General features: G+C 40.3%; 1 protein-coding gene across 1 annotated transcript in view; it reads right to left on the bottom strand.

The window, feature by feature from the left end:
- LOC124553529 overlaps positions 1 to 15,851 on the bottom strand; it is a 50,322-nt gene extending 34,471 nt beyond the window's left edge. The window contains exons 1-2 of the mRNA XM_047127378.1: positions 15,690 to 15,851; positions 2,654 to 2,743 (exon numbers count right to left, since the gene is read on the bottom strand). Coding sequence (XP_046983334.1) covers positions 2,654 to 2,743; positions 15,690 to 15,851 — 252 coding nt within the window. The remainder of the gene's footprint in view (positions 1 to 2,653; positions 2,744 to 15,689) is intronic.
- Positions 15,852 to 16,446: the final 595 nt, after the last annotated feature.

The following is a 16,446-nucleotide window of genomic DNA, read 5'->3' as shown; positions in this document are numbered from 1 at the left end:
TCCTTTTCTTTCTTATAAACCAGGCAATCTGTGGGTGTGGAGAGGGACAGTCATGACATTTAACACATACAGATGGTGGAACACAAGGTCTCTGCTTCCCTTGTGGAATTGGTGTCCACATTCACCGCTCAGCAGGTCCACCATACAGCAGGAAGACATGTGCCCAAAAACACAAGCATGGCAAACACGCCTTGGATGCAAGGACGTTCAACTTCACATCTCACTGGTAACACATAACCTTGACCTTCTCTGGGAGGATATCCCCCTTAAATGCCAGAATAAAGGCATCAGTATTCATGTGATCGTCCTTACGAACTTTATGAATGTACGATCTTTATGAACACACTGAACAAAATGGACGTCCAATCACTCCAGACTGGCCTGGTGTTTCTCACCATTTTGAAGGGTGAGGTACCTATGAATAATGACTACATTAACCATATTCGAAGACTGGTGAGGTGTAATGGACAACAGGATGTTACTAATATGGTAACAATCACAAAGGACAGCAGAAGAAGTCTTGATCAACAGCGAACCCAGCAACATCTTATGGAGAGACTCCGCTTTGCTAAAATTGTCATCAATATTTCCACAGAAGAATACAGCTATGCAGCAGCCTGCAGGTGGTTCAAATGACAAAAATATACTATTGATTTCAAGTGAGGATGCATGTGTAGTAACTGAAAGGCAGGAAATACTGGCACAGGTCAACAGATGGGCGACATCTAATGACCATGCAACCAAATCGCATCAAAAAGACATGTTGAAATCCCAGCTCTTAAAACTTATTGGGGGAATTTCAACAAACAGGGAACTTTAAGTCCTTAAAAGCAAATAACTGCATTAAGCTACATTAACTGCAGTCCATAATGATGTCCATACTGTATTTGTGCCCACAAGTGAAGGACTTTGTTGTAAGAGGTAAATTGTTCCCTAGACAAAGCTGTTCTCAATAAAGGAGAAGAGAACTTCTCAATGTGCTCCTCTACCAAAACCTGATGCAACTGAATGGCATAAATATCAGTGACACTGCTGAAAAACTGGGAAATATCACCAGCACCTTCAGCGACAGAAAATAGATACACACAAAGTGAAACATGTATCACTGATGTGACGTTGATAAGACAATGAAAATTACAGCAAAGGGCAAACTCTTATGTACAAAATCAGTATAAATTACAATAGTGCCACCCATCAGGCAGCATAACTCTGCTGCAAAGTATATATTAATTTTTACGACCTCACATGCCTGATGAGGAGAGGCATATCTATATACATTTATTTTAAGAGTCACAAGAAGACCTGTGTGATTTGATGTAGAGGCAGGTCATTATACCTCCAATAATGATTGTCTAAAAAAAGCTAGGTTGGCAATATTGGAGAAACATAGCCAATAGCTGTCAATAATTATTGCATAAACTGTGTTCATAAAATAAATAATATTTTATGGAGACATTTTTTGATTTATTATTTGGTACATTAAACAGCACCTTTAGCACAAATGAACCCTGCAATCAAACTCCTGGAATGGACTGCAGTTGGTGTAATTCAGCATTGGTTGTTGATATAACCCATAAAGATGAATTTGTGGCCCAATAACATGGGGACTCAGAGTATAGTTGTGTATTGACCTCAAGATTAGAATATCACACAAAAGTAGGAGGTAATTAAGAAGAAATATTTTAATTTTAATGTGTAAATGCTTCGCTTTATAACAACTTTGCTGACAACATAAAAATTGATTTTGGAAGTATCACACTGCTTGCACACAATGTGATGTACTACCAATTAATTTTTGCTAATCGCACTTATCTGAAATCAAAATTTTCTGACGCTGATCCTACTGAGGCATTGTTGACATATTCATAGACAAATTCTAATACAGAGATTAATATGAAACTTACTTCTCAGAAAGTGATTAGGAAGAGTAATGCGCATGCCTCTTCATATCTCTCTCCAAAATAATTACTGTAAATTACTAGCAGACACATAACGCTAAAGAAACTCCTATTGTGCTATGTATACACTGTAATAATGCCCTACCTGACCAGTGTTTTACTTTCAGATTCAATTTTACTGCTAATATTCAGTATAAAGTCACCTTCATTTTAATGTTGCACATTAGATGTTAAATTTTTAAAAAAGCATACCTGATAAGAATGAAACCACTTTTACGCAAACATACCACTCAAGCCACTGAGTGATACATTAAGAAATTCTTCACATTCACTCAAACAAGAAATTAAGCTGTTCTCCATTATCTGGGATTTAACAGGCAACGTACTTTATGAAGTGTTCTGCACTGTTATGTTCAACACTGACAGATTATGGGACATCCTTTTCATTAGATTGAATTATTCATGCTTCCCACAACATTACACATATTAGGTTTTCCGTACATCTTACTGCACACACAAATTCAAAAATGGTTCAAATGGCTCTGAGCACTATGCTACTTAACTTCTGAGGTCATCAGTCGCCTAGAACTTAGAACTAATTAAACCTAACTAACCTAAGGACATCACACACATCCATGCCCGAGGCAGGATTCGAACCTGCGACCGTAGCGGTCGCTCGGTTCCAAACTGTAGCGCTTAGAACTGCACACAGAAATTAATGGAACAGTCGCAAGAAATACATGAAAGTCACTTACCAAAGAGATATGCTCAATGAGCGCCTCATTTGTTTCCTCTTCTTTTATTTCAACATTTTTCTTGTTGTCCATGATGGCACTTGTATCTTTCTGAAAGAAAAAAAGCAGGGAAACAGGTACAGTCACATTCAATTTGCATTGTTTCTATGAGATACAGCTCAAAGGCAGTATTCATGGACCACTGATGACATCAAGTAATGAACCACTACACAGGAAATTAACACCGGCTAAAGGGGGAAAAAACTGATGACGTCATCAGTCCCTAAGCTTATACACTACCTAATCTAACTTACACACACACACACACACACACACACACACACACACACACACACACACACAAAAGGAAGGACTTGAACCTCCGACAGGGTAGCCGCGTGAACCGTGGCAAGGCACCCTAAACTGTGCAGCTGACAGAACAAATTGCAGTATCTCAAAACATCACAAAACCAAAGTCACATGCAATAAAAACAAATTGCTGTTGTCTCTCTGTATCACTGGCTCATACAATACTGGTATACTGTAAGCTTTACAGGGCAAATCTTGCATTTTTCACACGAATTCTAGCTTCAGCATACTGATCAAAGAAACTAATATATTAAAGCGAGTTTACCAAATAAAGGTATTTACTGTACTCAACCTGCATTTTACTGATTGAAAAAAGTCTTGTGTTTGGTCGTACTTGTGGTTTATTTTGCGAATGACTTCATCTATTCTGCTGTTTGTGTTAAATATTTGATGCACTACTTACATTTGTTCACAGGTGTAACAACTGGAGTCCGTTTGTCATATTGTGTACATTCAAAATAGGGTGTATGCTGTCCTGATGACATCTTTGGACGAAGCAGACAGATGGAATTGCAATTTTCGGTAATGGCCAAAGGACAAGCAAAAGTTGCAATGCCACCTATCTGCTTCTACCTATGATACACCTGTGAATCCAAGAGCATTGTAATTACATCTCTACTTAAAAAAAAGAGGCACAACAGAACTGAATTTGTACTTTTTAATCACACATGTTGCATTTGAAATCTTGTGTCTAATCCCTCACGTAATTCTGTGCACTGTTCATTGCAATACTTAGTTTGTAGCTGACAGGCAAATAACGAAAAGCTATCCACACTGACTATTCAGTGATCTATGAGCCACACTTTATCGCACAATTTAATATTAATTTTTAAACAAATCTTTTTCTTTATATCGAGTTCTGATGTCGAGAAAATTACACAGTTAGTAGTTCTTCCTAAACCAATTACACTCTTTTAGCTCTTCCACTATCAGTATACAAAACTGTACTGAAACACGCACGTTAATACAAAGTGCTGTTAACATAAGATTTTAATATTTACAACAGGATAGAACGAATTACGTGAATCGTCATATTCTGAATAGCCACAGCGAACGCAATAGAATGATTACCTACCTGTCATTTTCTCTTAAACGAATATGGGCAGCCAGGAAATAATAATTGTGGGCACTAGAATCGCCACAATCTAGAAGAGCAATACAGCAGTTCACAGTAAACTCTGTTCTTATTCCTGGTCGTCCCTTTACAAATGTTATGAACGGGCTAACTTCTCTGTACCGTTACGTTTTTTCTCGTCAGTCACAAAGTATTTAATACCGTGTTAACATTCACTTTCACTAGAGATCACGAGGTAGTCAAACTTCACCAGAAACTTCAAATAAACCGCCATTTAAACAGTTGCTTTACTAAGTTACATGAGATACCTGTAAAGATTTTATCGGACCAGCGAAATGGCTACCGGTAGCTAAAAGACGTTATACATGCAAGTCGACCTGGTACTTTTCATAATTCATGTACAACATATGTATGTAATAAATACCACACCACAAAACTCTGTAACAATTATTTACCTCTTTGAACAATTAGAAAACGTACAAGCTCACCAAAAACAACATTAGGGGTTTATTGTGACAAATACTCCTTAAATGATTAAATACGAAATTCATACACTGTCCCAAACTTTCATCCTACACGTCAGTTTTAATGCAAAACACATTTTTGGATAACAAATAAAATCACTTTCACGTAGGACCGATAAACAAGATTACATTAACACAACAGTGTCATATATAGTTGCCATATTATGATCTCGCAAACTATTTACGAGACCAAGCCAACTGTAATTAGAATGAAACTATGGTTCCATCCGTGTTCCAAAATAAATTCTAGTGTTTCCATCACTCACGTCAGCTCTAGTCACTTGTTTTTCACCGAAAGGGCGCAATTCACGTATTACAGCCAAACACAAGATCGACTGTTTGGGTCATATGAAGCACCCAATACGGACATAGCGTTACGTTCTAGCTAAGACAATCAGTTACAAAACACAGAGTACAAATGTCTCTGCTCTATTGCGGTCACGTGCGTCAAGCGGGCCTCGAGTGAATCGCTTCATGACGTCATCAGAAAGGCCGAAAGTATGACAGAGCTGCCTGGTGACTAGACCTGTACGCAGCTCTGTTTACATAATTGGTGTCATCACCTGTTGGACACAGCCTTTATACAGACTTGCCTTCAGCTGTCGTTTTGGAACGTTAGTCATCAAGTCAGTCCAGATTGTTTGAGTGAAGCTCCCGTTAAGAGAATTAAATGTAGAAACAAGTTTCTAATGCAAATAATCTCGTCTATGGTGACATACCAATCCGCAGAGTAGTCAGAGTTGATTAAAGGCTTACGTGATTGATTCAAGCCAACTGATTACGAATTATTAGTTGAATGATTTATGGAATAACACTTATTACGCTTTCAGGACAATGTCTCTAAACGAATGAAGTGCAGCTTACTAATGTAAGTACTACTGAGACGTTTGCAGTAAGAATTTGTCTTTGCATCCTTACCAGCAGTGTCAAATGCGGAAAAACTGATCCAATATGTAAAGAATACGTAGTGGAACGCCTCTTACACTTTTCCAGTTTGTGTACGATATCTGTATGTAATGTGCATCAAACCACACCTCAGATGCTTGTTCTTTTCCAAACATAAGTTTTGGCCCACAACTTGGTAGCTTTATTTTTTTATTACGAAATATGCGTCAAAATGGGAAAGTTCATTTACATATACACTCACTCCGTCTTCAGGACCATCCGACCGCCGTGTCATCCTCACCTGAGGATTTGGATAGGAGGGGCGTAGGGTCAGCACAACACTCTCTCGGTCTTTATGATGATATTCTTGACCAAAGCCGCTACTATTCGGTCGAGTAGCTCCTCAATTGGCGTCGTGAGGCTGAGTGCACCCCGAAAAATGGCAACAGCGTATGGCGACCTGGATGGTCACCCATCCAAGTGCTGCCCAAACCCAATCCAAGTGCTGACCAAACCCGACCGCGCTTAACTTTGCTGATCTCACAGGAACCGATGTATCCACTGTGGCAAGGCCATTGCCCGCATTTACATATGGCGCAAACAAAACAGGAAAACAACACGTCTGTCTGTTACCACAACCTTTATTTCTCATTCGCTGAGCTCGACAACTGTCAAAAAAATTATCAGTTTTCAACCTCATGTAGACCTCAGACTACACTACAAATAAACTTGTTACTTCCGCCAAGGTTTCTAAGGAAGGGGGGTGGGGTGGGGAGGGGGTGAAATTCAATACAGTACTCTAGATCCGATACGTGCTCTTGCCCAATCTGTTTTACCGATATTCTTAAATTTTGATTGTTGTTGTTCTGTAAGCAAATGCCAGTCACATCTTCCTGTATGTAGCTTCTCAAAATCCGACTTATTTTTATGTGATCTTTTGATAAAAAGAGCTGAACGTGGGGTTATTAATAGATCTAAGCAATACTGAGATCTCCAAATTGTAAGATTGTTATAGATGCAAGTCACTGATTGTCAGAGTGTATCAGGTACAGATAAATGTTTAACAAAGTATTTGAAATGTATCACAAAGCTTTAGGTTAGTTTCAACTAATATTTTTTACTGTGTGACATATTTGGTGTCATCACCTGTTGGACACAGCCTTTGTACAGACTTGCCTTCAGCTGTCGTTTAGGAACGTTAGTCATCAAGTCAGTCCAGATTGTTTGAGTGAAGCTCCCGTTAAGAGAATTAAATGTAGAAACAAGTTTCAGATGCAAATAATCTCGTCTATGGTGACATACCAATCCGCAGAGTGTTCAGAGTTGATTAAAGGCTTACGTGATTGATTCAAGCCAACTGATTACGAATTATTAGTTGAATGACAGAATGATTTATGGAATAACACTTTATACGCATTCAGGACAATGTCTCTAAACGTATGAAGTGCAGCTTACTAATGTAAGTACTACTGAGACGTTTGCAGTAAGAATTAGTCTTTGCATCCTTACCAGCAGTGGCACGAATCCGCCCGGTAGACTTGTGTTGAGGTCTGGTGATCGTGAGCCAGCCAGTCTGTGGATGGTTTTTAGGCGGTTTTCTATCTGCCTCGGCGAATGTGGGCTGGTTCCTCTTATTCCGCCTCAGCTACAATATGTCGGTGATTGCTGCGCAAACAACTTCTCCACATACGCGTACACCACCATTACTCTATCACGTAAACATAGGGGTTACACTCATCTCGTGTGAGACATTCCCTGGGAAGGGGGGGGGGGGGAGGGGGGAACTCTGTCGAATTATAAAATCAAGCAATAAAGGAAAATATAAAGTATTAGAAAAATCATAAACCCTAAATAATACTAATAATAAAGGCAATCTAGCAACCAAAGTATAAAAAATTAAATAAACACCAGTCTCTGGTTCACATACAATACAAGACAATACAATATTTTTTAATGTAGTAAGCGGTCACAGTTTTCTTCTGTATTTTAAATACATTCATACTACACCAGTAAACACATGGTCCATAGTCGAGGTTACCTTCTAGCACTACAAATCATTTTCTTTCCTGTTCCACTAGCAAATGGAATGACGGAAGAAAGGCTCTCTATATGACTCCATATGAGTCCTGATTTCTCATATCATCTAAATTTTCTAAGTAGCGTTCTATAAAAAGAACATTGTCTTACCTCCAGGGATTCTCATATGAATTTGCCAAACATCTTCACATTACTCACACATTGTTTGAACCTACAAGTAACCTTTCTAGAAGCCCACCTCTGAGTCGCTTCAATGTGTTGGTTTAATCTGACCTGGTGGGGATCTCAAGCACTGGAGCAGTACTTATGAATTGGTCACACGAGTGTTCTACACTGGTGTTCTAAGTGGTCTTCCCCTCATTCCCAATCTTGCAAAACATATCCATCCTCCCAGAGGAAGGAACTAATGGTCGTGAAAGCTAGAAATAGTTTATTATTCAACTGCTGTTTTCCCTCATACATCATATGACGCATTTCATTATTTTACAAAGAGTATTGTCAGCCTTACTTATAATGGCAATATTAAAATTCTGTTTAATATGAACCTTAGTGTTAACCAGCATATGTACCCTTGAGTCGAAACACTATGATTCATTATAATTAATTATAGGAGGATAGGCTAAAAAATAATTTTTATTAGTATCTTTTAATATCTTAGGATTTCCAGTTTCCTGCCTGATGTCTAGCAGCAACCTGTTAAAGCCTTTCGTATCAGAATGTAAAATTCCATTCTGAATCGTAGGCAGGGATATGTCGTCCACATGGACATTATTTTTACTTCCAGTGTTTTACAAGTTCATTTTACTGAACATAGCAAAATTATACGTGTTGTTAACAACAAATACTATTAGGGAGTAAATATATTGGCATGTAAGTGTAAGGCCCCCAATGACCCTGAAGAGATTTCTGTAAGATGCTGAGCTACTGGTTTTACACAGTAATGTTACTCACATGGATAACAGTTCTGCTAACTTGCCACGTCAAATTTGTATGAAATCCCAAGCTTCTCATAACAGCCATCAGCAGGGACTAAGTCTGACTGTCATAAAACTGATGAGGTTCTCGCTTTTATGCCCAGTGAACAGCAACTGACTGGCACAATTACATCATGATATCATGGAGATGGCATATGCTAAGGTGACGTCCTCTGAATTCATAGGCTATATCTGTGTTGCTGTCCAGCATAGCTTGCAGCACCATCTTTCATATTGGATGATAAATATCACACAGAATAGGTACCCAGATATATGAGTGGTTCGAAGACTCCTTAAGTAATAGAACCCAATACATTGTCAATGATGGTGAATATTCATCAGAGACAGGAGTGCCCCAGGGAAGCGTGATAGGACTGCTATTATTCTCTGTATATGAAAGAGGAAGCCACCTGGTACAATTTTGTGCAGAGCATAATTTAATCATAGCTAACACTTGGTTCAAGAATCATTAAAGAAGGTTGTATACATGGAAGAACCCTGGAGATACTAAAAGGTATCAGATAGATTATATAATGGTAAGACAGAGATTTAGGAACCAGGTTTTAAATTATAAGACATTCCCAGAGGCAGATGTGGACTCTGACCACAATCTATTGGTTATGAAATGTAGATTAAAACTGAAGAAACTGCAAAAAGGTGGGAATTTAAGGAGATGGGACCTGGTTAAACTGAAAGAACCAGAGGTTGTACAGAGTTTCAGGGATAGCATAAGGGAACAATTGACAGGAATGGGGGAAAGAAATACAGTAGAAGAAGAAAGGGTAGCTTTGAGGGATGAAATAGTGAAGGCAGCAGATGATCAAATAGTAAAAAGACGAGGGCTAATAGAAACCCTTGGGTAACAGAAGAGATATTGAATTTAATTGATGAAAGGAGAAAATATCAAAATGCAGTAAATGAAGCAGGCAAAAAGGAATATAAACGTCTCAAAAATGAGATCGACAGGAAGTGCAAAATGTCTAAGCAGGCATGGCTAGAGGACAAATGTAAGAATGTAGAGGCTTATCTCACGAGAGGTAAGATAGGTACTGCCTACAGGAAAATTAAAGAAACCTTAGGAGAAAGGAGAACCACTTGCATAAATATCAAGAGCTTTGATGGAAACCCAGTTCTAAGCATAGAAGGGAAAGCAGAAAGGTGGAAGGAGTATATAGAGGTTCTATACAAGGGCGACATACTTGAGGACAATATTATGGAAATGGAAGGGGATGTAGATGAAGATGAAATGGGAGATATGATACTGCGTGAAGAGTTTGACAGAGCACTGGAAGACCTGAGTCGAAACAAGGCCCCCAAAGTAGCCAACATTCCATTAGAACTACTGACAGCATTGGGAGAGCCAGTCCTGACAAAACTCTATCGTCTGGTGAGCAAGATGTATGAGACAGGCGAAATACCCTCAGACTTCAAGAAGAGTATAATAATTCCAATCCCAAAGAAAGCAGGTGTTGACAGATGTGAAAATTACCGAACTATCAGTTTAATAAGTCACGGCTGCAAAATATTAACGCGAATTCTTTACAGACGAATGGAAAAACTGATAGAAGCCGACCTGAGGGAAGATCTGTTTGGATTCCATAGAAATGTTGGAACATGTGAGGCAATACTGACTCTACGACTTATCTTAGAAGACAGATTAAGGAAAGGCAAACCTACGTTTCTAGCATTTGTAGACTTAGAGAAAGCTTTTGACAATGTTGATTGGAATACTCTCTTTCAAATTCTGAAGGTGGCAGGGGTAAAATACAGGGAGCGGAAGGCTATTTACAATTTGTACAGAAAGCATATGGCAGCTATAAGAGTCAAGGGGTATGAAAGAGAAGCAGTGGTTGGGAAGGGAGTGAGACAGGGTTATAGCCTATCCCCGATGCTATTCAATCTGTATATTGAGCAAGCAATAAAGGAAACAAAAGAAAAGTTTGGAGTAGGCATTAAAATCCATGGAGAAGAAATAAAAACTTTGAGGTCCGCCGATGACATTGTAATTCTGTCAGAGACTGAAAAGGACCTGCAAGAGCAGTTGAACGGAATGGACAGTGTCTTGAAAGGAGGATATAAGATGAACATCAACAAAAGCAAAACGAGGATAATGGAATGTAATCGAATTAAGTTGGGTGATGCTGAGGGAATTAGATTAGGAAATCAGACACTTGAAATAGTGAAGGAGTTTTGCTACTTGGGGAGCAAAATAACTGATGATAGTCGAAGTAGAGAGGATATAAAATGTAGAAAGGCAATGGTAAGGAAAGCGTTTCTGAAGAAGAAGAGAAATTTGTTAACATCGGGTATAGATTTAAATGTGAGGAAGTCGTTTCTGAGAGTATTTGTATGGAGTGTAGCCATGTATGGGAGTGAAACGTGGATGATAAATACTTTAGACAAGAAGAGAATAGAAGCTTTCGAAATGTGGTGCTCCAGAAGAATGCTGAAGATTATATGGTTATATCACATAACTAATGAGGAGGTATTGAATAGAATTTGGGAGAAGAGGATCTTGTGGCACAACTTGACTAGAAGAAGGGATCGGATAGTAGGACATGTTCTGAGACACCGAGGGATCACCAATTTAGTATTGGAGGGCAGCATGGTGGGTAAAAATCGTAGATGGAGACCAAGAGATGAATACACGAAGCAGATTCAGAAGGTACTGGGAGATGAAGAAACTTGCACAGGATAGAGTAGCATGGAGAGCTGCATCAAGCCAGTCTCAGGACTGAAGACCACAACAACAACAACAACATATGTAAATGATCTGGCCGACAGGGTGAGCAGCAGTCTCCAGCTGTTTGTTGACAATATTATGTTGTATAGGAATGTGTCTTCGTTGAGTGAACCTAGGACGATGCAAGATGACTGTGATAAAATTTCTTGATGGGTTGATGAATGGCAGCTACCTCTAATGTAGAAAAATGTATGTAATGCAGATGAGTAGGAAAAACAGTTGCATGATGTTTGAAATACAGCATTACAGTTATGTTGTTTAACTATCTTGGCATAATGTAGCAAAGTGATATGAAATGGATCAGACATGTAAGGGCAGTAGTACATAAGATATTAATGGTTGACCTTGGATAATTGTAAGAGTTTTGGGAAAGTGTAGTTCATCTGTAAAGGACTCTACGCACAGGGATCAAGTGCAACACATACTTGAGTACTGCTAGAGTGTTTGGGGTCCCCACCAGGATTAAAGGAAATCTTTGAAACAATTCAGAGGTGGGCTGCTAGATTTGTTATTAGTAGTTTTGAACAATGTGCAAGTATTCAGGAGATGCTTTGAACTCAAATGCGAATACCTGGATGGAAAGCAACGTTCTTTTCAACAAACACTGTTGAGTAAATTTAGAGAACTGGCATTTGAAAATGATTGCAGAACGATTTTACCGCCACTAATGTACATTTCACATAAGGTCCACAAAGATAAGAAGAGAGAAACTATGTCTCATATAGAGGCAAGTAGACAGTTATTTTCCCTTCACTCTATACATGAGTGTAACAGGAAAGGAAATGAATAAAATCAAATCAGTTTTGAAACCACGTCAGTTTTAAAACTCCATGGGAAGAAATTGGCTGGTAGTGGTACAAGATACCCTCTGCCACACACCATATGGTGGCTTGCAGAATATGTGTGTAGATGTAAAACTGTGTAAAGTTTTTCGGTGCAATTATTCTTTCTCAAGTGCATGTTTCCATGCATTGCTTTAGTTATACTTTCTCATTTGAAAATGTGTTAAAATATTTTATTTTATATTCATATATATTAAATTACATGTGACATTTGATTGTTCTTGTAGCTAGTTGAGACTTAAAAAAATTGAAAATAAATAAATAAATTGCTAAGTGTATTATGAGTGTCTCTCTAAGTTGCAGCCATACAGTCTAATTTATACTGCCTCCATAATCACAGACACCCAATAGTTAGAATTGTGAGCCTCAATCCTCATCTGTACAAACTGTCTTGTATTTATTCATTAGACTGTTCTTAGAAACTGCTGCTTTTAGTGTTTCTGTACTTAAGGTGGCAATGTTCAACACAGCAATCAGCAACAGTCTCTATAGAGCGCCCTACATAACAGATGCCACACTTACAAGGAATATCATGTTTGTTGTTGTTGTGGTCTTCAGTCCTGAGACTGGTCTGATGCAGCTCTCGATGCTACGCTATCCTGTGCAAGCTTCTTCATCTCCCAGTACCTACTGCAGCCTACATCCTTCTGAATCTGCTTAATGTATTCTCTTAGTCTCCCTCTACGATTTTTACCCTCCACACTGCCCTCCAATACTAAATTGGTGATCCCTCGATGTCTCAGAACATGTCCTACCAACCGATCCCTTCTTCTAGCCAAGTTGTGCCACAAGCTCCTCTTCTCCCCAATTCTATTCAGTACCTCCTCATTAGTTACGTGATCTACCCATCTAATCTTCAGCATTCTTCTGTAGCACCACATTTCGAACGCCTCTATTCTCTATTCTTGTCTAAACTATTTATCGTCCATCTTAATTCGACTACATTCCATTATCCTCGTTTTGCTTTTGTTGATGTTCATCTTATACCCCCATTTCAATACACTGTCCATTCCGTTCAATTGCTCTTCCAAGTCCTTTGCTGTCTCTGACAGAATTACAATGTCATCGGCGAACCTCAAAGTTTTTATTTCTTCTCCGTGGATTTCAATACCTACTCCGAACTTTTCTTTTGTTTCCTTTATTGCTTGCTCAATATACAGATTGAATAGCATCGGGGACAGGCTACAACCCTGTCTCACTCCCTTCCCAACCACTGCTTCTCTTTCATACCCCTCGACTCTTATAACTGCCATATGCTTTCTGTACAAATTGTAAATATCCTTTTGCGTCCTGTATTTTACCCCTGCCACCTTCAGAATGTCATAAAACCCAGTATTGTGAGACTGAGAGTATTTTTGACAGATCGTGCTTCTTTAATTTTCCTGGTTGGGCAGAAGACTGGTCTGATTCCGTGGCTTCTTTAGGCTACTTATCTTACTCGTTGCTGGACCACAGAATGGGAAGTGTTCTACGTGTTGGACCACATGGCTCAGTTGCATGGCATCATGTCTTTGTTTCCTTGACAGATTTGATCTATTTACACAGGCATAATATGCAATGGGGTGGGGGTGGACGTGGGTTAGATTTTGCATGGCTAATGGAAAGGTGATCAGGCATAGGCAAGGTAAGAACCAAGCTAAACTGGATATAAAGGGGTGAGGATGTGAGCTTGGGGTGATGAGGTATTCAAAGCTGTGCAAGATTATATCATAACATTATGACAAGACTGTGGACCATATGTTCTAACGAATAACTGCATTTTTATAGCACTGTACTATATGAATTAATAGCAACCTACTATCATCCGGTAGTTTGTTAAATAGCCAGTACCTGTATTACATAATATCTCAACAAATGCAAAAATTATAAACAATCTCATGGTTAGATGAATACACAAACACACACAACATTTCAGTAATACTTCATGAAGATAAAAAACAATTCATTAATTAAACAAAACAGTAAACAATAGCCAAACATGAGGAGAAGAAAGAAAGCCTTCACCTAACTGAAAAACCACAGGCCAGACCATTTTCAAAAAGACCGTATTACTGCACCCAGCACCTAATAGCTGTCAATACCAGTTGTGGCGGCTATCGACCAAGTCACGTGTAATATCTTTGTTTTGCCAAGCTCTTTGCACCAGTTTGTGGCCGCGCGCGGAAGTTTACACATGTGCAGAGAGATCAAGAATGTATCTAACTGTATGTGTGTGCTTCCGAGAAATAAAATAGTGTTTATTACATGTGGTATAATGTACATCAATGGATTCAGCAGTCCTATAACACTAAAACGCAAACTGGTGACCCCGAATTTTGTTCGCGAGTGCTACAACGAACTTTCGTACCATTGAGCAATACACAATGGATCGCTTGCTGCCCGCTTCACCACACACGTGCCAACTAAGTTTCCCAATGGGCACTTTGGCATGATTTTCCAATTATGCACCTTGTGTTCATAATAGTTCGACGCAGTTCCTCAACACACCTACTAGCAGTACGCAACAGGACAGTGCTTCTGCATTCCCACAGCCACGTGTGCTGGCATCAGGTATGAACAATAACTTTCCATTATCGTACGTGAGTCAGCAATCGAGTAGCAGTGTTACGTACCAACAGAACGTTTTTCGCAGACAAAACTTTGAATACAAACGTTTTACGTCGAGTTTTCCGACTGCTCAACAATGGCTGACACAATATGCTCAAACCCCAGTGACTATGTTTATGGGTTTCCCAAGTGCCAGTGTGAACTTTCCCACCTGAATCAGTGGCGGTACAAATCGAGCTGAATACCCAAGACAGGAAATTTCATGTTTATCCTGGAACTCCACAATTTACACCAGCCCCCTTACACCCCTCCCCCCCCCCCCCCAGACACTACCTGCACCTACTTTATGAGTGTTTCCGAACACGCTGTTCCTGCTACGTCTACTGCGTGTGTTCAACAAATATTAGGCGATTTTAACAATTTTAATGCACCTGTAGGGGAGGGGCCCGTAAACTGTTTCCGTCGTTCTCCGCACATCTATTGACTCTACTCTTCCGGTCCATTCTAGGCCTGTTGGCGTTACTCCATCGAGTGCACGATTCGCTGATAGCCAACTGCACCTACCGTGCCGCGTGCCACTGTCAGTGTCGGAAGCTGGTACACCGCTACTACACCTGGGCCAGTTAGGCTACAGAACTATGGACAGGGAGTGACAGTTTCTGATAAACAGTTATGTCAAGACTTCCCCATCCATTGGCCAAAGATACCACCCCTTTGCCAGGGCTACCCACAAACATGGTTTGCCTTGGTCAACCACGTCCTGCAGCTGCACAGCGTCACCAACGACAATTCGTAGTTCCTTTGCCTACTATGTCACCTCCGTGATGAACTGGACGTTATCTGCGATATTGTGACTTCACCTCCCACTACAGACAAATATGCATTCGCCCGACGCACCATCCTTGAGCGACTATCTACATTGACAGAGGAAGCTATCCACCCCATCAGTCATGAGTCTCTGGGTTCCAGATCCTCGTCGCAGCTCTGGTGTCATCTCCACACCATGATAGACACACATCACATGCCAGATGTTACACTTTGGACCATCTGGTTGCTCAAACTTCCTCCGGAAGTTCAAATTCAACTTCTCCATGTGACTTCAGCCCCAGCAGACGCCACACTAAAGATCGTAGTCCAGGTATACAACATTCTGCCCGCCCTGCATACTCCCCCAGGCGGCCCTCAGGCGTCAGAGGTCGGCACACGTGCGCGACAGCATCCATCGTGCGGTACAGAATGCGCACAACTCGCTCCGCACATGCGCGCAGACCCGACGCTGCCTGACAGCCGCCGCCATAACTCCTCTCACACCAGCACTACTGCAATGCCACCACCGGAGGAACCTGCAAACAAGACCCCTCCACTGCCACTTCGACCTCAGCCAGCACGACGAATGATGCCGTGTGCCGTCCCAGTTGGTGTTATTTCCATTCCCGCTTTTGCGACACAGCTAAGAAGTATTGTTCTCCATGTGCGTTCCCAAACTAATAACACGACCCAATTCAGGCGCTACAGGCCGCACTGCGCCGCACAGACGCCTATCACTTAACACTTCTTCACCTCACGCACCAGGATGCTTGTATGTGAAAGATGCAGTGTCTTGCCTTTCATTTCTAGTCGACACGGGGGCCAAGGTTAGTGTGATACCTTTGTCCGCAGGTAGGGGCTTTAAGCTGTCAGTAAGTCCCTGATTCAATCTCACGGAGTAATTAACTTAAGCCTTAAACTGCAGGATATTAACACTCCCTTACAGTGGACTTACGTTATCGCAGAGGTGGATGAACGCGTGCTCGGGGTAGATTTTCTCTTATCCCATGC

This window comes from Schistocerca americana, chromosome 11, assembly GCF_021461395.2.
Source record: "Schistocerca americana isolate TAMUIC-IGC-003095 chromosome 11, iqSchAmer2.1, whole genome shotgun sequence".
Taxonomy (NCBI): domain Eukaryota; kingdom Metazoa; phylum Arthropoda; class Insecta; order Orthoptera; family Acrididae; genus Schistocerca; species Schistocerca americana.
Note: the sequence above shows the minus strand (reverse complement) of the source record. Positions and strands in the feature narration are given on the sequence as shown.